At 42.6% G+C, this 24,315-nt stretch overlaps 2 protein-coding genes across 5 annotated transcripts in view; one reads left to right on the top strand and one right to left on the bottom strand.

Annotated features, from left to right (window-relative positions):
- CRLF3 (cytokine receptor like factor 3) overlaps positions 1-11,191 on the top strand; it is a 29,931-nt gene extending 18,740 nt beyond the window's left edge. Inside the window, exons 7-9 of one of the 2 annotated variants that reach the window (XR_014165118.1) lie at positions 5,168-5,280; positions 6,886-7,226; positions 7,258-11,191. Coding sequence is in view for 1 of the 2 variants with exons in the window: in XM_081898837.1 (XP_081754963.1) it covers positions 5,168-5,280; positions 6,886-7,145 (373 nt within the window). In the remaining variant the exon portion in view is untranslated. Of the gene's footprint in view, positions 1-5,167; positions 5,281-6,885 lie in introns of both variants that reach the window. The other variant, XM_081898837.1, reaches the window with a different exon arrangement.
- A 1,518-nt stretch (positions 11,192-12,709) lies between these two features.
- SUZ12 (SUZ12 polycomb repressive complex 2 subunit) overlaps positions 12,710-24,315 on the bottom strand; it is a 31,003-nt gene continuing 19,397 nt past the window's right edge. For all 3 annotated transcript variants that reach the window (XM_081898611.1, XM_081898610.1, XM_081898612.1), the window contains 6 exons: positions 21,296-21,387; positions 21,023-21,166; positions 20,004-20,161; positions 17,683-17,881; positions 15,302-15,381; positions 12,710-15,019 (listed from right to left, as the gene is read on the bottom strand). In XM_081898611.1, the coding sequence (XP_081754737.1) occupies positions 14,671-15,019; positions 15,302-15,381; positions 17,683-17,881; positions 20,004-20,161; positions 21,023-21,166; positions 21,296-21,387 (1,022 nt within the window). In that variant the 3' untranslated portion in view covers positions 12,710-14,670. The remainder of the gene's footprint in view (positions 15,020-15,301; positions 15,382-17,682; positions 17,882-20,003; positions 20,162-21,022; positions 21,167-21,295; positions 21,388-24,315) is intronic.

The following is a 24,315-nucleotide window of genomic DNA, read 5'->3' as shown; positions in this document are numbered from 1 at the left end:
GATCCCCAGGCATCTTTACTTGGTTGCAAGTAGCCGCTAGTTAGGTGCAAAATGCGCCAGGCACTTGGCTAATTTCAAACACTGGCCAAGGGTTGGCGTGGATAAGGGGCTGCACGCTGCTGACCCTCAGAGATCCCCAACACTGCTGCTTCTCTTAAATAGTGGTGCAGACTGGGGGCAGAGCAGAGGTGGGGTGTCTGCAGTCCAGCTTTTCTCTTCTTTCATTACATTCCAAGACGGACCATTTCCCCGCCCCGCCTCCCTCAGTCTTAAAGATATTTGAAGCCCACAGTGCCCTAAATTGTCCTGAGTGATCCCTTATCTAGTCATTTCCTCCCTTGGCAGAGGAGCTCACTCGTTCCGCTGGAGCCGTTGCAAAGATTCCAGCTGCAGTTGCTGGTTCATTTGTGTCCAATATTTGCCACCTCCCCCTTAATTATAGATCCCACTATGCTACGGATGGCTGACTTCAGCGGAACCTCCCAGCGGGAGGAGGCTGCTTGGGCAATGTTGGCTTTCAGACTTAAACTTTCTAATTTGGGACAATGATGTTAGAAATCTTGGCACTGCTCCTGTCCCCAGGGCGAAGCTGTTTGGGCCAAGGAAGGGCCCCTGTGGAACTGCCCTGGTGCCAGTTGTAATCTCTGATTACACAGATGCTTAGTTTTAGGAAGCCTCGTTCAATAGGCTTCCCACTTGCTCTAACCAGCTCCATATGGCCCTGGTAAGCTATTGGCAGAGGCCCTACATTGCATCCTCCTGCCTTCTCCAGCTAGGGGACCCAGGAGTGGACCTACTTGGCTGCTGCACCCAGGTCTCGAACCTGGTTGTGGCTGCCCTCCTTCCCTCTTGACTTTCTGTCAGTGTGTCCACATTCCCACCCGCTGAGAGCACACAATGCAGCTGCCTTGCTGGAGCTGAGCTTAGTCTAGGTCTGTTCAGTGCCTGAATGGGCCATCATCTTAGAACCCCGCATAGCTTTGCTTTGAGTTCCACGATCAGAGAAAGTTAAGGTGTCGTTTTTCTTTCGTTTTTAAAATAATTGTTGTTGTTGTTTAGTCACTTAGTCGTGTCCAACACTTCGTGACCCCATGGACCAGAGCACGCCAGGCACTCCTGTCTTCCACTGCCTCCCGCAGTTTGGTCAAACTCATGTTAGTAGCTTCGAGAACACTGTCCAACCATCTCGTCCTCTGTTGTCCCCTTCTCCTTGTGCCCTCCATCTTCCCCAACATCAGGGTCTTTTCCAGGAAGTCTTCTCTTCTCATGAGGTGGCCAAAGTATTGGAGCCTCAGCTTCACGATCTGTCCTTCCAGTGAGCACTCAGGGCTGATTTCCTTAAGAATGGATAGGTTTGAACTTCTTGCAGTCCATGGGACTCTCAAGAGTCTCCTCCAGCACCATAATTCAAAAGCATCAATTCTTCGGCCTAACAACCCTAAAAATTAAGCAACCGTTAAACACTGCAGGTATAAAATATCAGTTACTACTAAAGCCGAGAATTAAACAGGCTCAAAACTCCAACAGCATAACGAGATTCCTGCCTCCGTCCAGTGAGCGAGACAAAAAAATTGCTCTGGGAAGGCCAGTGAAAACCTATGAGTCTTTAGGGCACTGCAGCAAGGCTGAAGTGCAGCTGCCTCCCGCAGCTCTAGTAGCAGGGAGTTCCAAAGTTGTGGAGCCACTGCAGAAGAGTCGGTTTGCTCATGTTCTCTTGTGGTTGCCCACCTCACAGATTTAGACTGTTCCAAGTTAAATTTTTAATACAGTGGTACCTCGGGTTAAGAACTTAATTCGTTCTGGAGGTCTGTTCTTAACCTGAAACTGTATTAACCTGAAGCACCACTTTAGCTAATGGGGCCTCTTGCTGCCGCTGTGCCGCCGCTGCATGAATTCTGTACTCATCCTGATGCAAAGTTCTTAACCCGAGGTAATATTTCTGGGTTAGTGGAGTCTGTAACCTGAAGCGTATGTAACCTAAGGTACCACTGTAGTAACCTTTTCATTTCCTAAGGCCGTTAGTGGATTCATTTTCTTTCCCCTCATTTTTGTGTTTTCCCTCTCTGCCTACTGTTCCTTCCTTTCAGTGGGAGTAGGAGTGGGCTGTTTTTAAAATGCATTTTGCTGCCGCAAGCTTCCCTGGATGCATTTTAAACAGAAAAGTGGGACAGAAATGTTTTCAAACAACATGCTGCCTCAGAGCTCTTGCACCCACAAGGCTCACTCTTTTTTAATATTCCTCCATGGATGCTTCTCCTGACTCAGACATTGCTTTGACAGAGGTATTTCTTCAGGGTGATGTCAGTCATTTGACAGCCCCCGCTGTTCATCCGTCATGGACTGGTGCGTTTACCTGTCAGGGACTCAGAGGAATGGTGGGAGGCGTCAGCTGGGGAACCACCAAGGGAAGAAGGGTAGGACATTAATAGGTGGTCAGAGGGAGAAGAGGGGGAAGACTAGGAAGAGGTAACAGGGCTTAGTGAGCTGGGAGAATCAGTGATGGAGAGAAGTCCAGAATCAGAGGCAGCTGCTGAAGCAGGAGATTAGGAGGAGGGAGGCCAAGAGGCAGCGCTGGGTCAGGCTGGTGAATCACAGGGGTCTCCCACTCTTGCTTTGACAAACTACCCTCCCCGCTGGTATCCCAGAACCAGAAGAGGACTGAAACAGGTGGAGCAACAGCATATAGGTGCAGTCTCTGATTGCTTGGGGAAAGCCCTGGAGAGGAGGTGACTTAGATGGCTGTGGGGACTTTCAGTCTTGGCAACTGATTCACGGAGCAAGGTCTACCGGGGGTGAGCTGCTGTGCTCATTTGGCTTGACGCTCAGCCAAGGGTGAAATGTGAAGGTCGTGTTTTTGCTAATAAAGAGTTAAGTTAGAACGGTGTGATTTATTGCCGGCCAGCTCTTTGACGTCAGCTCAGTTTCTAGAGCCATCCTTCCCCAAACACAGTAGCATTCCGTGTGCGAGAAGTTAATTAACTGAATGAAATGCTATTGTGTCCATAGTTGCTCCCTGCCTCCCCCTCCCCACAACTTGGGAAGAAACCATAGGTCAGTCATAGAGCGTGTGCCTCACATGCAGAAGCTCCCAGCATCTCCAGTTAAAAGGAACAAGTAATTAGAAAAAAACTTCTCTGCCTGCGTTAGATCCTAGAGAGCTCCTGCAAGTAGACAATGCTGTCTCGTTTAATGTAGAACTTTCACTCCAAAGCACATCTGAACCAATGGTTATAAATAAGTGCAGAAGCTTAAAATAGTATTTTTTTAAAAAAAACAACATTAAAAAAACAACAACATTGGCTGACAAAATCTGATTGTAAATCTCGGGTTTACTTTTCCAAAGAGAGCTAGATTGCTTCCAGGTGTAAGAGATTTAGGTTTTCCCTACGCTGCCCCCCATTTTGCAACGCACATTTTTGGCTCTTGGGAGACAGGAAGGCTTGGTGGGAGTATTCGCAGTGCAATATGGCTACAATTTTGAGCTGTACTCAAAATGTCTTGACAGGCGTCTCATTATTGCCCAACCTGCCCTTTTTAAAAAAAAAAAAAGTAAAAAAAACAAGCAAAACAAATGTAATTTCCTCCTGAAAATTTCAAGCGATACTTATCGCTCGACACATGTTCCATATCCAGTTTGCTTTCATTGCTGGCTATAGGAAATTGCGTCATCTCTAAAATAAACTGGTGTGTTTTCTTTTATGTCTGCCACTATGATCAGTGTCTACAACTTCACTGGTATGTTTAACCGGCAAGAAGCAGGGCTGTAAATGTGCTCCTCTTCTTGCATAGGTCCAATCTGCAGGTGTTTTGTCTCATTGGTCAGGCAGATAACATTCTTCCATGAATGGTGGGGATTTTTTTGAAAGGGGAAAAAGAATTATGTCTTCCCCATTAATAACCCTCTGAACAAGGATAATGCATTGTTTTCACATAGCGGTGTGTTTGACGCATTGATGAAATGGGAAGATAAATGGGTTATTTAACTTGAATCAGAATGAATACTAGACTAATTAAAACTTGGAGAACATTTTTCATAAAATAAAAAAGAAACTGTCTAAAACTGTAAGATTACTAGAATATTAAAAAAGCACCTGTGGTTGTTTGCCTGGGGGTCTAGGAACATGATGTGGCCAAATATTGGGCTGTTTTTGTTTTGAGTATGTATTTTGTGTTTTTATATCGTCATTTTATCCTGAGAACCACCCTAAGACCTGCGGATATAGTGTATAGGGTTCATGGGATACGGGTGGCGTTGTCGTCTAAACCACTGAGCCTCTTGGGCTTGCCGATCAGAAGTTCAGCGATTCAAATCCCCATGACAGGGTGAGCTTCCATTGCCCTGCCCCAGTTCCTGCCAACCTAGCAGTTCGAAAGTGTGCCAAAAGTGTAAGTAGATAAATAAGTACTGCTGCGACGGGAAGGTAAACGGCATTTCCATGCGCTCTGGTTTCCGTCACGGTGTTCCATTGCACCAGAAGTGGTTTAGTCATGCTGAAAGCTGTCTGTGGAAAAATGCCAGCTCCCTCAGCCTGAAAGCAAGATGACTGCCACAATCCCATAGTCACCTTTGACTGGACTTAACCGTCCAGGGGTCCTTTATCTTTTTTTTTTTAATAGGGCAGTATAAAAAATTAATTTAATTAATTAATAAGTAATAATAATTTGTGTCTCTTTTCTTATTCTGATCCCTCAGCCCTTTGAATGTCATCTCTTTATGTGATAGTTCAACATTCTTAGATGTGCCTATATCCAAAATGGCGCATGACCCATGAATGCATTGGATCAGCTTACACCCTGAGCTGTCACAGTTTTGCCAGCTTACTTCAGTGTTGAATTAGTTGCACATAGTTTGGCTCCGTGTGCTGAGATAGTCCCTGCGCTGGAATGAATAGGCAAACCCTCGTCTAGAGAGGTTTTATGAATTGGTTTTGGGTTTTTTTTGCTTTAGTTTGCTCCACTTTAACAAAGAGGCAGCCGTTCCAACGAGGCACAGATTCAGCAATAAAGTTTCCCCTACCAATTTACTGCCGCTGAACTGAGGCAAACGTCAACATTGTTGCCATAATTTTCAGGGTGTGGGTGATACCATAAGAAAGGTGCATTGTCATTGATAAAAACTGATACAATTTATATTAATAGCACAAAATGCATCCAACTTTCTCCTCAGAATTGAAACAGTCGGTCAGCCGGACAAAAAAGACAGTATAGGTGTTTGTGTGGCGCAGCAGAATGGCGCTGATTCCCTGCAGAGAGATAAAGCAGTTTGCGTGAGCACCAACGGTGAGTTGCACAACTTTTTTAAAATGAAAAATAATCTGATTTATCCCAGATTTTGCCCTCTTCTGTCCTCTAATATAGTCTACAAATTCCGGAACTATATGAAACCTTAGAACTGTGAATTTCTTTATTTTTAGAACTTACTTGTTTTATTTTTATTTTGTAAAATTTATATCCTGCTTATGAAAGTGAAGCTTCAAGAATCTGGGAGCTATCGCCCAACCTGGTGACCTCCAAACAGCAACAGGAAATTTATAAGTCTCTCTTAAGGGCACAACCTTCTCCCAAGGCAGCTTGATTCAAATACAAAAGGCATAGGCAAACTCGGCCCTCCAGCTGTTTTGGGACTACAACTCCCATCATCCCTAGCTAACAGGACCAGTGGTCAGGGATGATGGGAATTGTAGTCCCAAAACATCTGGAGGGCTGAGTTTGCCTATGCCTGAAATACAGTACAGTAGCACCTCAGGTTAAGTACTTAATTCATTCTGGAGGTCCGTTCTTAACCTGAAACAGGTGTTTTTAACCTGAAGCATCACTTTAGCCAATGGGGCCTCCTGCTGCTGCCGCGCCGCCGGAGCACGATTTCTGTTCTCATCCTGAAGCAAAGTTCTTAACCTGAAGCACTATATCTGGGTTAGCGGAGTCTGTAACCTGAAGCGTATGTAACCTGAGGTACCACTGTATAACTTAGCTTTATATCCATAGCAGCGGCTCTCAGCTGGAGCATGATGGAGGAGGTGTCCCTGGTTGCTGATAGCCTCAGCAGAAAGTGTGCCTATTTTAACACACATTTAATTATCACTGACTTTCATTTTTGCATCTCATTGGCATTCAAACACCCCCCCCCCTTATAGTTTCCCCCGTTATTTACCTGCCAACTAACATTTCACTTCGTGCATCGTGTGACAAAGCTGGACTGTGTCCACAGAAGCTTATGCCTTAATAAATGTATTTGTCATTAGGGCACTGCAGGACTCCAAGAGACTTAGCATGGCTAGCAGTCTGGAAATTTATAGTTACTTCAGGAAATCAACGCATTGTGGAGCAAAGGGTAGGGCTCTTGCGAACAAATTCAGTGGAACCTTGGTTCTCAAACTTAATCTGTCCCAGGAGTCTGTTTTACTCCCGAAACCATTCAAAAACCAAGGCGTGGCTTCCGATTGGCTGCAGGAGCCAAATACAGATGCCAAAAATATATATAATTTGGCATCTCTATTTGGCTTCTTCTTTGGTTTTAATTGGTATAAAATGGAAAGCTTAAAAAAATAATTAAATAAAGAAATAATAAAAATTGGACCGATTAACTAATGTTGATTTCTTGCTGGCCTAATAATATAATACTATATAATAATAATTTATTATTTATACCCCCCCCCATCTGGCTGGGCTTCCCCAGCCACTCTGGGCGGCTTCCAAAAAAATATTAAAATACTGTAATACATCAAACATTAAAAGCTTCCCTAAACTAAAGCTTCCCTAATAACCTTTATAAAGTTGTTTGCAAGGCTGCAAAGGGGCATAGAATAGTCAGATCACAGTCCAGATGTTACTGGGTTTTCATGTCTGGTTCATGAAAGCTAATGTTTCTTGCCTTACCTGTTCCAGGTGCTGTCTTTGTAAACGGAAAAGAGATGACAAACCAGTTGCCTGCGGTTACTTCAGGATCAGCTGTGACATTTGACATCGAAGCTGTGAATTTAGGCCCTTCCAATAATAATAATGAAGGGGGGAACTTCAAACTCAGAGTGACAATTGGCTCCAACAACAGGGAAGTGGTCTTTGACTGGGTACTCGATCAGTCCTGCGGTTCTCTTTATTTTGGGTGTTCGTTCTCCTATCCAGGCTGGAAGGTGCTGGTGTTCTAACTTCTCCACCTCTGAAATGATGCCGATTGTTTTAAACTGTATCATTCCTCCAGTGGTTGGACTTGGTGATACAGCGATTAAGTAGTGCAGGCTCTGAGTACACTGGTGTGAGTCTGTGCAGGAGGGAGCCCTCTAACGCAACCTGCCGATGTGATAAACATTACTTGAACTATTTACTGTATACAGTTTAAAATACTGATGGTGTGTTTCAGTAATCTGGGAGGTGGGGAGTAAGCCTTCACTGTTGCTATCAAATTTGTATTATTATTCTTATTTTTATTATTATTAATTTTAAGGGAGGAAAAGCCAGAGTTGAACCTTTTGCTGTGCTCCTGTCTGTGTGGTTACGCTTAATGAACAGCCCAATTTTGCTAAAGTGCTGTTCTTTTGGCTCAGGGTTTATGGACCAAAGTTCCTTGTATGCTTATCCTATTCATGAGAGTACGGTACTGTAAACTGCTGCTGGGCAGACGCTCAGCAAATGCCTCATTTTTGTCAGTTGAATACCAGGCATTAGTGTTTCTTGAATCCTGCTCCCCCATTTACTGCAGCAAGCTGAAGTATTTGTTTCCCCATGTGCAGTACCTCGGTCTCATCTCTTTACCTGTGTGCCTTGGTTTTTATTCAGAAGTATTGTACAGTACAGATAGATAAGCTTTCCAACAGTGAACATGCAGAGCCCAGTTGAGTGCCATCGAACGGCTGATATTTAACTTGGGCTTTATTATTACCTCCTGCTTCAGAAAGTGCCTCTACCAAGATGATGTCACATGTTCCCAGGGGAAATTCTATAGTAGGGGAGGCCAGCCTGTGGGGCAGATCCTGCCCAGGAGGCCATGTGTGGCAGCAGCCTGTTAAGATCAGGCAATTTTGGTTACCTTCGAAAAGTGTTTCTTTCCCCTCTGGCTACGGTAACATTGCAGGAAGATCTAGATCAGCGGTTCTCAACCTGTGAGTCCCCAGATGTTGTTGGACTACAACTCCCATCATCCCTAGCTAGCAATGCCAAAGCTCAGGGATGATGGGAGTTGTAGTCCAACATCTGGGGACCCACAGGTTGAGAACCGCTGATCTAGAGGCTCTGAGAGGGAACACACCATTTCTTGCAGTGGTGGCTCCCAAAAGGAGGAAGAGATTTTTTTACAAGGGAAAAGAAGTCCTGATCTAGGAGATGTTCCTCTGCTAGCCCAGTACTCCCATCAGGAAAAATGCTATTGAAAAGATCTCTGTCTCTCCCTCCCCGCCCTGTTTTTCTGCTAATCAGCAGAAGGGGAGGTTGTGTCTGATATATGGCTAGTGACTGTGTTGGCCATTTCTGGCACATGGCTGTCAGTGGGTTGACCTCAACAGCGTCCTTCTGCTGAAAGAATTAGGCTACCCTCATTCTGTAAGGAGGTTTTGTAGAACTTCTGAGCATTTGTGGGTGGGTGGGTGGCTGGGTGGGTGGGAATCTATAGTAGGTGGCAGTCAGAATTAACCAGCATTCTTATACATCGTTGCTTTGCCCTTTCTTACCCATCCGTGAGTTCAAAGAACAAGTCTGCAATAACTTACTTAGGGTAGCGTGCTACATGAATGATGCTGAAGTTAAGGTACCATGTAGACAAAGGTGTCTGTAAATGCATCATCTATCAGGGATTTTATTATTTTGCTGATGTAGCAAGGTCAGTGCATAGACAGGGTAGTGATATTAAACAGGGAATAACTGCTGTGTGGCACAGTTGGGCACTCAAATGGGGTTTCCCAAACTGTTTCCCAAACAGCTGTTTTCGGACAATTTCCATAATCTCTGAGCATTGCTTCTGCTAGCTAGAGATGGCGGGAGTTGTAGCCACAACAACACCTAGTCTAAATGATAGTTTAGGCCAGATGTGACCCTCCAGAAGTTGCTGTACTTCAACTCCCACTAGCCTTGGCCATTGGCCATACTTGCTGGGACTGATGTGGCTTGTAATTCAGGAAGCTCTGGAAGGCCAAAGGTCTCTCCCCCGCCCCCTTTGTTTAGGCAAATTCAACCGTGCAAGTGACGTGAAATGCCCCTTTTTCCATGTTTAAAATATAGTACAGACCAGTATTACTAGCAGACATGTCCTGTCACAAACTCTAGCTGTTCAGTGGCAGCCAGAGGCTGCTTACCACAGCATCCTGTTAGGGACGAACAAAGTAAGACGTTGTTGATGAAAAACAGGAAAGCACCTTTCTGCATATCCCAGCTGCTCTAGGGCTGCGCTGATGTGAAGACCTCGGGTGCTGGCACAAGAGCTCCAGTGACCTTAAACTGGAGCCTAAGAGAATCTCAATATCTCCTTGCTGCACCAAGTTAGGACCTCTCCCTTGTCCTGAAGCCTTAAGGCTACTAGTGGGGAATCTTTGCCCCTCCAAATGTTGCTAACAACAACACCCATCAGCAATAGCAAGCATAGCCAGTGTCCCGGAATGATGGGAGTTGTAGTTCAGTAACATCCAGAGGGCTAAAAGTTCACCCACCTTCTCTGTAGCCCAACAGCTCTGCGGAACGGAGGCTGTTGACATTTTGCAAGCGAAAGGCTCCCCCCGACACTCCCTTGGCCTCAAAGTAGAAAGCTGGGGTTTGTCGTCTTCTCTTGTGCCACATGACAGTATATTTCCCTTGCACTCAGACAAGCAGCCTGCCTTAGTCATGTTAACGCAGGTGGCATCGTAGAATTGGGAGGGACCCTGATCATCTAGTCCAACCCGCCGCAATGCAGGAATCACAATTCAGGCATGAGCTACTTTAGAGCAATTCTAAGAATTAGGCAATATAGTAAAATCTAATGTAAGCAAGCAGAGCTCTGCAAACTTTAAATGGAGCAAACCAAGCAAAACACTGTTAAGGGTGGTTAACTCTCCTTCCCCTCCAGATCTGTTTCCTAAACCTCCCAGATTTTGAGAGCGCATTGGGGGAATCCTGTTGCGTGATCAGGCCAATGCTGTCGGATGTCACCCTGCTGTTACGTAGAAAAATGTGACGGCAAAGACCAATTCACATTTAGCTGTCAAGTGTGTGTACATGAGATATATACACTGCAGGGTGGGAATCCTCTTCCTCCCTCTAGAACAGCCTTTCTCAACCTGTGGGTCCCCAGATGTTGGACTACAACTCCCATCACCCCTAGCTAGTAAGGCCAGAGCTCAGGGATGATGGGAGTTGTAGTCCAACATCTGGGGACCCACAGGTTGAGAACCGCTGCACTAGAATGTGTTATAGATGAATTGGAGCTTGTTAATGTGCCTCTGACCAGGAGGAGGCTGTGCTGCCTTCCACAAAGGCACACAAGGGGGAAATTGTGGCCTGCCATATGCTGTTGTGACTGCAGCTCCTATCATTCCTGACCGCTGGCTGTGCTGCCTGGGGCTGACGGGAGTTGAGAAGTCCATGCATGCAGTGCTTGGTTCATAGAAAACTTGTAGACAGAACTGGGTGGCTGAAGTTGCTTAGCTTCACTCCTGCAACAGTAGTTTCCAACCCTGTTTTCCCAAATGAGGAAAAGGCAAAGGGCAAGCCAGCCATTGGCCCCATAAATAAATGTTTTACCAGTTCTAGTGCTTTCATTTAGCTTGAATGCCTTTCTACCATTGACTGACTTGTCACATGTGGGGGGGGGGGAGTTTACCTAGGATTGATAATCCTTTGTGGTGGGGGGGAGAGCATGTGTGAATGAGTTGTATTTGGGAACAGCAGCACTGTGCAAAATATTGGTTTGAAAGCATACCAAGAAAGCGGATACGAGGACCAAAAGGCTTGATGGAGATTAAAGGCACCTAGCAATTGACCAGTGATAAACTGCTTCGCTAGTGAAAAATATATATAAAAGGAGAAGGTTCCCAATACATTTGCAATATTTTTGTACTTTAACAATACCTTACAAGTATTTGGTCCTTTGGAAGACATTTTACCCATGTGTTAAGGTAAAACTTGGAGACAATGTTGGGAAGGGAATGTGTTTATAAAACTTGTATCTATTTACCTCAGCATACGTACTTTGTATTATGACTTTTTAATAAAAGTTTGTCCATCTGCTTGACTAGTTTTATTCCATTACTATTGACTATACACTGGTGGCACTGTGGTCTAAACCACTAAGCCTCTTGGGCTTGCCGATCGGAAGGTCGGCGGTTCGAATCCCCACGTCGGGGTGAGCTCCCATTGCTCTGTCCCAGCTCCTGCCAACCTAGCAGTTTGAAAGCATGCCAGTGCAAGTAGATAAATAGGTACCAAGGTAAACGGCATTTCTGTGCGCTCTGGCATCCGTCACGGTGTTCCATTGTGCCAGAAGCAATATAGTCATGCTGGCCACATAACCCGGAAAGTTGTCTGTGGACAAATGCCGGCTCCGTCGGCCTGAAGCGAGATGAGCGCCACACCCCTTAGTCACATTTGACTGGACTTAACCATCCAGGGGTCCTTTTTTTTTTTTTAAAGAATTTGTCATCTTGAGCACAACATGGATTAATTTGAGGACATTTCAGATCAGCCATTTTAGAATGACACCCCATAGCTGGTCCTTGACTGGACTTAACCGTCCAGGGGTCTTTTACCTTACTATATTCATCACACCTTTTCTACAAAGACCTAAAGTTGGCAAACATGGGTTCCCTACTCCTTCTCAACCGAATATCCTCCCGAAAAACAAACTGGGGAAGGTTACACCCAGTGTGGTTTACCACAATGCTACTCAAAAGTGGTGGCCCACAGACCACTGCCGGCCTGAATGTCATCAGCTTCTACTTGACAGTAACTCCACCACATCCCAGACCAGGTGGGACCCCTCAGGGACCAAATACGGTATTTGTCCCCGACAATGGGGAAGGCGAGTTGCCTGACTACCACATCCAATAGCTTGAGAAGCCCTTCCTTAGCAGAAATTGGCCTGGTTTTGATACATCATTAATTCTTTTGCCTGGAGCGTGTATATGTCTAAGGTGGGGGACTGTGACAATGTTCCTTCTCCTCCCATAAGAGAAAAAGGTGCCACTTTTTGAATATTTCTACATCTCAACAGCCTCCTACATGTTCCAATTAGTATTTAGAGTGCTGGAGACATTTAAATACTGCACACTCAAAGGGAGAGAAAAAAATAGGTGTCATGAATCAATTTTTATTTGACCCATTTTGATTTAGTCACCAATCTAGCAGCCGCGTTCTGGATTAGTTATAGTTTCCAAGGCACCTTCAAAGGTAAACCCACGTAGAGCGCATTGCAGTAGAGCAAGTGGAAGATAACCAGAGCATGCACCATGACTAAAGGATTTCAGGCTCAAGAGATACAGTCAGTCCTCATTTTATGCAGGTAAAAAGGGAAGTAAAAAGGGAAAATAAACAGAAGTTACTTCATTTCAAGAAACATATAATGCACAAATTAATGCATAGAGAACTGTCCATATCAGGCTGCAGATCACAACACCTGTTCCAAATTAAAAAACTCGATATGCCTGGTTCCAAGTCAGAATCTCTCTCTCTCTCACACACACACACACACACACACACTACACACCCCTTACCTGGTTGCACCTTTAAAAAAGCAATAGCACACCTCAGAAGATTTTATATTATTGAACTTTATGTACAAAATCCAATTTCAAATAAACATTTAATGTAAAAACAAAAAGGTCCATTAAACACTTCTTTTATATCTACTGTACCATTCAAATGTTCACCCAGTTTACATGATTTATTGAAAGTCTCATTAAGGGTACATATAGAAAATCCATCTTTATTATAAATAGAAACAAAGGGATTCTCAGCTTTTATTATAAATTGACATGACATACAAAGTTTATTGGACAGAAGTAATTTCATTACTATTTTGGGAGGGGTCACCAACTTTTTTGTGCAAACAATGCTAGCCTCCTTTTAAGCATTAAGAGCGCGGCTGCTTAAGAAGTGACATAAGCAATAGTTCTACAACTACGTCTCTCCTAAAATATATTTTTTTACATATGTGCACAGCTTTAGCAAATTAAAGCCCAAGAGAAATGCTTGACCGGCTATTCAAAGGTGTAATAAGAGTTTGCTACAACTCAAGAGCAGGAAATTCGAGAAGTCTAAAGAAAGCTGCAGTCTCCCTCTTTCCTATTGACACAAATCTGTGACCAAGAACTTAATACTGGATGACAAATCACATCCACACCATTAGTTAAATAGTCTCACAGTTAAACACATCTTTAGGGACCAAAGTCAGTATTTACAGTTTTATAAATTTCTGGGGGGGGAAAACCCATTACAAAGCTTACCCCCACGCCCACCCCAAACAAAAAACAAAAACCAACAGGGATCTGCCTTCTTGTGGTGGTGGAATGAAATAAAAAATTAGAAACACCTGTATTTACATAATCAATCCTTTATAAATAAAGAATATGAAAAAATGAACTATTCAAGAATTTTTTTAAAAATGAGGCGATGCCACTCAACTACAGTGCTTGCTGGAATAAACCCTTGAAGCTGATACTGTACCAGTAGTGAAGCTACTTTCCATTGGAAAAAAGAAAATCTGTAAACATGTGCATAAAATGTGTTAGCAGTGCAAGACTGCACAGGTTAGCATCTGTATTGAATGCAATACATCACAGAGTACTTGCATAAGAAGTGCAACACATTTTCTGGCCTAATTTTACAGTGCATTTCCTCTTCAAAACTAGCAACCAAAAATTCTCTTTAACGCCATGCTTCGATCTTACAGTCTGTATATAGGCAAAATAGGTTCATATCCAGGCACTGCCTACCATGGCCTCCAGGTGTTAACACTTGATCTCTTAGCCAAAAGGCCGAGAAGCGATCTCTAGGTGTTAAACAAAGCATTCTATTAAACAACTCTCAACAGTTATGCTTGATTAGGTTAAAGGTGTGATCTAGTACACCTTGTTATCTACAGATTCGTTCGGACTACTGACAGAATTAATATGGTACTTCCCCTGTGTTTGTAATGAGAAAAGCAGAGGTTTTTTTCTTCCAAAAAAGGTTTGAGAAAAAGAAGTGCTATATTACAGCTGAATGTTTAAAAAGTGTTTAGAAATTTGCAATCTGTAGTTTGACACCTATAAGATCAAGGTAAACTTTAAATGGTGTGTTATTTGCCACAAAAAAGTTAACCTAAGGAATTTCTAAGTACAAAGCATAAACTGTCCGAATCTCTTTCCCTAATTTTCAACTCCATGGTAGGAAAGACAGCCAGTACAGATGCAAAAAAAATTATCAAAAAAATCTTTATATAAAAACTGGTTTACATATACTCAAGTTATGTAAATTCAGTACAGTTCATAATTAAAATTCCCAAAAATTGTATTGCTCTTCATGCTCAAACTTTGAGTATTGTCATTACACCACTAGAACTGATATACATGTAGTACTTGCATAATCAACTCAAAAGGAACCATATTGTTGAAATCCTGTTTCCAGCAGTGCCTGTTAGGAGCCTGTGTGTCATATTAAATTCCTTATAAGAGTTCATGCATCTTAAAATGTCACTTCCTTGTTTGTGCATTGAATGCCCCTTTGCTCTTCTTTTCAGATCTTCTGTTTTCTATTCTGTTTTGCCATACATGAGACAGCATCCATTTCGGAGGATCTTTCCCTAGTGTTAGTTTCACTGCAGCCATTGGTTATTCCAGTTTGTTCTTCAGAAATCTCCTCTGTTGTGGTGGTAGCAGTAGACTCTCCTTTTTCCAATTTCTGCTGCATTTCTCGAAGCTTAGTAACAGCTTTGTCTATGGACATTATGCTGATAAGGTTAAAGTCATGCATGCTGACCAGGTGAAGCATGAAGTTTCGACACAAGTTCTTCTTAATTATTTTGTGTCCATAATTTTCAACAAACAGCATACAGGCATGATTCATTTGATTGTCTGCAATAAACCTGTAACATAAAAAAAATGATGCAAGGCATTATTACAGATTTGGGTGCCCAAAAATGCCTGTAATATCAAAATCCTGCTCAGACATGCTGTCATGTAATACTTGCTTCTCCACAATTCCTACATAGGGTTTTTTAAATGCTCAGTAGTTCACACAATAAAAAAACACATTAAAATAGCAGATATGTGAGATGCTTAAAACAACAACCCTGAAATGCTTTCATTTTTAATTGTAACCTAATCACTTTTCATAAATTTATAAATTTGAAGTTCTAAGTACGCACCCGTGCTTCATAACATGTAGATTCCATAATTTCATCACTTCTTTTTCTCCTTCATTCACATCTGAAAACTCTTCAATTTGCTGCAGTGAGACAACCATTTAAAGGTCATTAGCATGCATCTATTTAAGTTAGTCATTGCTTGGCTTGTTTTCCCCATCATCTGCTTATTATTGTCATAATCGCTCCGCATAGTCAGTGCAATTCCACACAACCAGAACTAAGCAGCAAGAGTTGGGAAAAGGCACACAGTTTTGCTACAAATGTCCCTGAAGTTACTTTTGGAAGAAAGTGAAGAGATAACAGTTAATATATTTTGGGAGGGGAAGGGGGAATACAGTGGTACCTTGGGTTACATACGCTTCAGGTTACAGACTCTGCTAACCCAGAAATAGTGCTTCAGGTTAAGAACTTTGCTTCAGGATAAGAACAGAAATCGTGCTCTGGCGATGCGGCGGCAGCAGGAAGGCCCCATTAGCTAAAGTGGTGCTTCAGGTTAAGAACAGTTTCAGGTTAAGAACGGACCTCCGGAACGAATTAAGTACGTAACCCGAGGTACCACTGTATAGGGAACGTGCCTTGTGCTCGCATCTAAGTGTTTACACCAACAGAGAATATTTGGGGGGTTTTGCGCAATGGCAGAGAGAAATGAGAGGGGAAAGTCTATTAAATCCCTTTAGTAGGTTGATGCAAAGGCTCTTTCACTTCAGTTTACACATTATTTGAATTGGAGGTTTCATTTAAAATAATTGTTAGATATCACTTCATGTCAAATCAAAAGGATGAAACAGGAACAGAAAGCTGAATGCTGTCAAAAAGCAGGGATGTTACATTATTTGGTGGTGTGGTCCTGCGATACCAACATTATGGAGGTGAATTAAGGAAAATTAAGGCTGTAATGGAGGTAAATATTTCTTCAGCCCTTTTAAATAATTTTATTTTAAATAATTTTATTAGGATTTTTGGAAGAAACAGAAGAACTAGATTTTGTGGGTTTTTTATTGGTGGCAGACAGAACACTAATTGAAAAAAAGGAAGAAGTCCAAAAATGATTAGAAGTTTAAATGTTAAAAATAATCAAGTTGGCAAAGTTAACCTGCTGGATTAAATAACAGAGAATAAAAAAGAAGTCTGTAGAATGAATTACTTTGAAACTTCAAAAAATAATAATAATGTAAAAATAATCTAATTTTAAGTGGAAATTAGATCAAGTTAATGGAGTTCTAAGCAGGTTTATAGATATGGAATATATATAATTTAAAATAACTGTATGTATAGGTTTAAATATTAAGTTGTTATCTGAAGAAATGTATTTTCAGATTTTGTGATTATTATGAGAATTTTGTTTCTAAAGCTGAAATTATAGCAGTAATAATAAAAAGAACAGGTTCCTTCATGAGCCTAAAATGGGTTGTGTGACAAATGAGGACTGCCATGCCTAACTTCAGTTTCCTAAACAGTCTGCAATGTTTTGGAGTAGGATTATGTGTGTGGCATCCAACATTGTCAGTCTGCCAAAGGAATGGAGAAAGCAGGTGGAATTCCTTTTCCTCCTATTGCACTCCCAAATAACCCTGTTCTGGAGAGTTGGGGGTCACACCAATACAGATTTGGGGAGGGGTGTGTGGGAGTTGCAAGGGCAAGGAGAGGAAATCAAAGCCTGCTCATGTGACGTTAGAGGTCACTCTTAAATCTTCCTTGCCAAACTAGTCCTAGGCCATTACTGAATAGTCTAGTATTGTCCAAGTCGTAATATTCTGTTACGATAGCTTCTAGCAGACATTCAGTATCCGGCAATTCCAAAATCTTTTTAGCACAAAAATGTGTGTGCATGCAATCGTAACTGCCTCTGACAGTCACAACCTTCTATTTAGCGGGAAGAAATCCCAATGAAAACCCTCATTGTTATATATTTTAGACGGCTGCTAATTTGTATTCATGTTAAATTTTTACACATGGATGATTTATGATTGCCAAACCTGTAATAGGCATTACAAGTACTGGCCAAGCAAGCAAGCTAGTCACAACCATCAATTTGGACCTGTTTTATCACCAAGCTTGTCTATTGCCCACATCCAATATTTCACCACCCCATAAAAACTAATTGTGTTAATAGATGGCTTCCTCAACCTTGGCCCTCCAGATGTTTTTGGCCTACAACTCCCATGATCCCTAGCTAGCAGGACCAGTGGTCAGGGATGCTGGGAATTGTAGTCTCAAATCATCTGGAGGGCCGAGGTTGAGGAAGCCTGGATTAAGACATAGTATCACAATGTGCCTTTTCCAAGAATGCAAAGTGGGAAACACAGTATGTAAGTTTGTCCCATGGAAAGCAGGAATATTGCTCAGCAAAACAAGAACTATCTGCTGTCGGACAAAGTTACCGTGATAGTTTTCTCCCTTAGCCACTCAGGGTCCTTTTCATCTTCACTGTCAACTTCCATTTCTTGTGGACGGAGAGGTAAGCATGTATCACTGTGGAAGTATAACCGATTGTGTCCACTGCTGTATGTCCTTTGCTGTTCCACTTCTCCATCTTCAGATTCAAGGAATTCAGACATGCTGGCTTTTGTACGCTTTGGTCTGAAAAAAAAAAGATGAATGTAGAAGAGGGGGGGAAAAAACCGTATGTATGGTTTGTAGCAGGTACCTAAAAGCCTGGCAGCCATATATCTGCAATGCATAGAAGAGATGATACCTACAAAGTTCACTTTTCAGTCGGATCAGGGCTATTCTATGATCCTAGACTTGCTGCCCACCTGCAATTTACCAAGACCTTAACCACATCCACGAAAAGAAGGCCAGAGGGGGAGCCATGTTAGTTTCTTGCAGGAAACCAACCAAAGGTTTTATATGGGTAACCTTTAAGGTGCCACAAGACACTTTGCTGCATTTGTGGGGGGAAATGGAAATATATACAATGGCTAGCAATATGGAGTGTCATTGCTGCACATTTCCAACTATTTCAAGAACCCAAAATAGTCTGTTTTGACAGGTTTCTGCCTCTGCATAGCATGTCACTAACGAATTATCTGAGCCTGACTAAAAATCAAGCTCTGGTAAGTGGCAAGTATCACAGACAATGTCCTAGCAACCAAACTAGCTGGATACCGCAGAATAAGAGCTTTGTTTAATTTTCTGACTTCTATAGCTATGGGAGTAACATTCTGATCACTACAGCAACATTAGTAACAGCACAATCCTAACCTTGTCTACGCTACTTAATCCATTGGGGCTTACACACAAGTGGGGTTAGGACTGCAGCCAAAGTTACTAGAAAATAGGAAGATTTAGATTGGATGCTATAAATTAAGCCCATTTTTGTTAGGCCTGCGAGCTTTAATAGGTTTTGCTTGGTAGAAGAACAAAGTGATCAGGGGAGACCAACTGGAATCAGCAGAGCTATGAAAGAAGAGCAGACTATTTCATTTTTTGAGGCTGTGGCATTGCAGGAATAGCAAAGTATTAAGGATGGCCTTTACTTTCAGTGGGAGGTAATGCTTATTAATGGAATTCCTTCAGTGTGCCAAAGCAGGCTTCCACATTTTCATTTGTCATAGTAGCTATGGACACATGTAACACTGAACCAAACTATGGCTTAGTACGAAGCAGCAAGAATGCTCATTGTGCTCTTACACTGCTCCTGCTGTACTCCTCTGAGCTAAGCCATGGTTTCGGCTTAGCGTTACATTTGTTTGGGGAGTCAAACAATGAGCTCAGATTGAGACGTAATGCTAAACCAAACCATGGCTTAGCATGGCAGTAGCAGGACTGGAGAGAAGCACAGCACAGCAACCATGGCTTTTGGTAATGTCCAAATGTTTCAAAAGGCAGACGGAATAAAAGTTCCTCAGTTGACGGTCCTAAATTAAAGTGATGTTTAGGTTTGTTGCTGAATTTAGTTTGGTGCTGAATGCTTAGGTTTGTTGCTGAATTTTTCGCCCCATAAGGCGCACCTAGTTTTTTTTGGGGGGGGGGGATAAAGAAAAAAAAAATATTCCCCCCCAGGTGCGGGGCTGGGGAAGCCCGAGCTTCCCCCGACCCCAGAACAGGCTGCTATCTGCAAGCCATGGGAGAGCTGCGCGAAGCCCGAAGCCGGGGGGGGGGGCGCTGAGCTCAGCGCGCCCCAAGCTTCTGGGTGCAGGCAAGCTCTCCACTAGCCGTGGGAGAGATGCACGACTTCGCGCAGCTCTCTCACGGCTAGCGGATAGCTTCCTGAAGCCTGGAAAGCGAGAGGGGTTGGTGCGCACCGACCCCCCTCGCTCTCCAGGCTTCAGCGAAAGCCTGCATTCGCCCCATAGGACGCACACACATTCCCCCTTCATTTTTGGAGGGGAAAAAGTGCTTCCTATAGGGCGAAAAATACGGTAATTTACGTACTCTACTTTGATTAATCCCCACCACTGGCTTTATTTAACAAGCAGCACATATACCAATGAAGTTAAATGGAATGTGCTATTGTGCACCACTATAATATGCATGTCCTACAAAGAGAGCAATTTTTAATTTCCACCGAGGAAGTGGGAAGAAAACATGGAGATCGAGAACTTACAGTAATAAATCTGTTGTAAGTCGCTTTAAGATTTTCAGTAGCAGGCAGCACAGAAATGTTTTAATAGATAGCTATATAAACAGATAAATAAGATCTTACAGACAGGGAGTGCAAACAGTTGCAAATATCTGCAGAACACAGTTTCCTACCAACCTGCATACAAGAATGTGCGTAATTGGTGTTCGCTTGACTGGCCCATTACGACTGAATGCAAACCCAGGCTGGCGATGAATATCCTGAGGATTTCCTGCATATGAGCCATCATAACACTCATTGATGGAAACATCTATCCTAGCACCTTTGGGATGATACTGTAATAAATAAATATTTAGCATCGTAAGTGTTAATTGCAACCACACATTCCTTCCGCGACGTGAAAACTCTGCTTTTCTTGACACATCTCTTAATCTGGCTAAAGCCCCTGAACACAGAAACAACAGCGTTAACCAAATTTAAAATAATGTTTTCTGGTCCTATCACACAATGATTAGAAACCAAGTCTCAGCCATTGTTAGTCTGCTTTCGGGCAGGTTATTTATAAAAGTTATAGTAGCTGCACTTTTGTCACTATGCCTTGAAAGTATCAAATTTGTTTCACTTGACCTTCTGACTCAGGATCATACCAAGAGCAGTCCTCTGCCAAGGTAATAATATCAACTGCTGCCCTTGTGCTCACAGAAGGGTTTTTGACCCAGTGAAAACATCTGCCAGTGGAACTAGTGGGGAGGCTATTTTCCCAAATTCCATTTCCCCTGCACCCCCCAATGCCTCATTCTACCCTACAATGGTACCTCCGGTTGCAAATGGGATCCGTTCTGGAGGTCCGGCCGCATCCCAAGGAATTCTCAACCAGAGGACTGCTTCTTCGCATGCATGCAGCACAGTTTAGCACTTCTGCGCATGCGGCTAAACCCAGAAAAATACTTCCGGGTTTGCAGCGTTCGCATCCCGAAGTTTACGTATCCAGAGGGATATATAAGCGGAGGTACGACTGTATTATGGAGGATCCCCCAACCCTCTAGAGCTGATCTTCCAGGGTGCCAGGGGAGAAATCAGCAGATCCTCTCCCTTTGTCTCGTTAGTGGATCAAGAGTCCTTGTGCGAGCATAGGAGCAGCAACTGGATTCCCTCCACACCAGAGATGTTACAGAAATAGAAGGAAAAATACTTACCACATAATTGAAAATAAACCGGCTGTGACAAAGCTTGAGATGTTTGAGTAAGCTGTAAAGTTTACGGCAGTTCAGTGTGCACCAGGGGCAATGCAAGTCATCTCTAGCTTCAGTCTGCTGCCTTGTATTGTTGTTATACAGGAACTGGCAAAAACAAGAGCTTGTTATTAGTATAAAGTTATCTCCTCTTTTTCTGCTATTCAGATGGGAAGCAGTGCTTGCTAATGGTCAGGTCTAATCATGCACTGTCTCAGATATTAGATTTTTCAATACCTGATAAAATATTCTCAGTTTCTGTCGAGGCTCATTTGAAACATCCCTTTCTTTTCTTGCTTGCAGGTCTGGCGGCAAAGATTCTTTTACAGCTGCAAAAGAACACGGATGTCACTAACTGTACTACTGTTCAAAACAAACCTCTACAGGACTCAATGTTTTGTAAGTAAAGTGCCACCATTTTGTTATAAGTAGCTGCTTAGCAAAAGGGAATTGAGTGGTCTCATTGAATAGTTACACACATTTCAGAACACAAGACAAGGCTCCTAATTAAGACAACAAGTAGGAGAGCATAGCATGCTTTTAGCACTAGCTTCAACCTCTCTTCCTTTTAAAAAAAACAACAACTTCCACTTTTTAGTGCATAAAAAGTACAAAAGAAAAAGAAAACAAATTGCTGATAAACATAGACTGTGTATGGACAAATATACTGACATTTCGAATGCAGACAGACTGTGCATGGACAAATACAATGACAATTGGAATGCATTTATAAAAAATATAGCAGGAAATAAATATATGAATAAATGAATGTATTAAAATAATAATTCCACTTATATACCTTTGTATTAGACAAGCATGTATGCAATCACCCCTACTTGACATACTACATAGATTTGTTCTTGGAGAATAATTATTTTAATCTTGCAAACAAACACAGACTCCTCAGCCCTTCCTTCCATGCAGCTTATTATCCCATTCTATAATCTTAAACGCTCGCCTAAAGCTATCCACAAGCTTCATGGCTGAGCAGCTATGTCTAACACACCATCTACTAAATCACACAAGAACCTAGTCAGTATATGAACTTTTTAACAATTGGCTGAACAAAAAAAACACCTTTACTATAATTTCTCATGGTAGATCACTCCTTTTCACCCATCTGCATGGCAGCATACCATGATTTTCGAGAACCTTTTGATAAGAAGAAAAAAGTATTTCCACCCTCAGAAATAAAAGGCAAACGATGCTTCATACATTATAATACTGCCACCACATCAATTTCACTTTTACCACCAATCTTTTTTGGAGTGAAAACTGCTCTGCATCTAAATCTTCCCTGTACCTGTGCCACTGCTACATGCTGATGAAAGGAACTGGAAGCAGTACAGTTGCTTTTTAATGGATATTCTCAATATTATTAATTTGAACCCCCTTGCTTTGGCTCCTTGTGTGAGGGAACTGCTTGCACTGCCCTAAATTCGGCGCTGGCTTAAGACTCGTACAGCTAAAGACAGCACTAAAGGTCTTCAAGATCCACACATTGATTCTCTGCAGATATAAGAACCAATATATCCAATTCATTCTGGCCAGTGACCGAAGTAAATCGATTCACTCATTCATTCAATATACCCAATACCACTATACTAAGAATGGTTCTCATCTAAAAGGTGACATGGGTGGTTATACTGTCCTCTTGTGAGACGACAGAAAACAGAGCTCTTTGCCCATTACTTACACACACACACACACACACACACACACGCCCCCTCTGCTTTGGGTCAAGACTAAGGTTACCAGGTTTTTTTCAATGAATCAAGGCACACTTTTCAACTTCAGTAGGAATGATAGGATTGTGTATAGGGACTGATTTGTAAAACTGGGAGCTGTCCCCAGGAAATGGGGACGTCTGGTAACCTTAGTCAAGACAGGGAAAGGACTGGTCAAGAGGAGAAGGAAAGCAAGTAGCTAACTATGTGATTCCAGTCTTGTGGCACTAGAGGGCAGCATAACCCACCATGTGATGTGCTTACCACCTTTGGAGAGCTCAAAAATACGATGTTTCACCTTCTGTATCTTGGTGAAAGGTGAACTACGCAAAATTTCATCTGGCAGAACGAAAAAACCTCAGCAACCACATTTTGTTATTATTTTGACATACACTTCTAATGCAGGTCATGATCTTTTAACCATTACTGAGATGCTTGCTTGCCTGCCTTCTGCTAGCCTGATTCTGCTTAATATTAGCCAGGGTTTCTCTTCACTGGACTTTGCTAACAGACAGCACTGTTAAAATCTGTAAGAACAATGTGCTTGTTTGCGTGAGGTAGGAGTACTCAATGAAACAATTTCTAATTGTTATAATTGTCAGTGTGTCTCTCTCCCCCCCCCCCCCCGCCCCAGTTATTTTAACAACTGGCAGCCGCCATTCTGTGGAACAGCAATTCTGTTGAGATACGATACGACAAGAATAAATAATAATAATAATAATAATAATTTATTATTTATACCCTGCGCATCTGGCTGGGTTTCCCCAGCCACTCTGGGCGGCTTCCAACAAAATATTAAAATACAATGGTCTGTTAAACATTAAAAACTTCCCTAAAGATGTCTTCTAAAAGTCTGGTAGTTGTTTTTCTCTTTGACATCTGGTGGGAGGGCATTCCACAGGGCGGGTGCCACTACCGAGAAGGCCCTCTGCTTGGTTCCCTGTAGCCTCACTTCTCGCAGTGAGGGAACCGCCGGAAGGCCCTCGGAGCTGGACCTCAGTGTCCGGGCAGAACGATGGGGTTGAGACACTCCTTCAGGTATACTGGACCGAGGCCGTTTAGGGCTTTAAAGGTTAGCACCAACACTTTGAATTGTACTTGAAAATGTAAAGCATCCATTATTTGTACTTTCTGGAAATAATTGAGGACATTTTTGTTTTGACAAGCTTAGATGTTCATATTGCATCATTTTTAAAACCACTTTCAGTCGGTTTTTGTACAGTGGTACCTCAGGTTACAGACGCTTCAGGTTACAGATGCCGCTAACCCAAAAATAGTACCTCAGGTTAAGAACTTTGCTTCCGGATGAGAACAGAAATTGTGCAGTGGTGGCGCAGCGGCAGGCCCCATTAGCTAAAGTGGTGCTTCAGGTTAAGAACAGTTCCAGGTTAAGAACGGACCTCCGGAACTAATTAAGTTCTTAACCAGCGGTACCACTGTACTTCAAATGCATGGCAACACTAATGCTCTACATTTATTTGAATTAGCTCCTGGAAAAAATAACTGAAAATAAATTCAATTTGAGCCTTC

Source organism: Podarcis melisellensis (genome assembly GCF_964234715.1).
Source record: "Podarcis melisellensis genome assembly, chromosome: 2".
Classification (NCBI taxonomy): domain Eukaryota; kingdom Metazoa; phylum Chordata; class Lepidosauria; order Squamata; family Lacertidae; genus Podarcis; species Podarcis melisellensis.
Note: the sequence above shows the minus strand (reverse complement) of the source record. Positions and strands in the feature narration are given on the sequence as shown.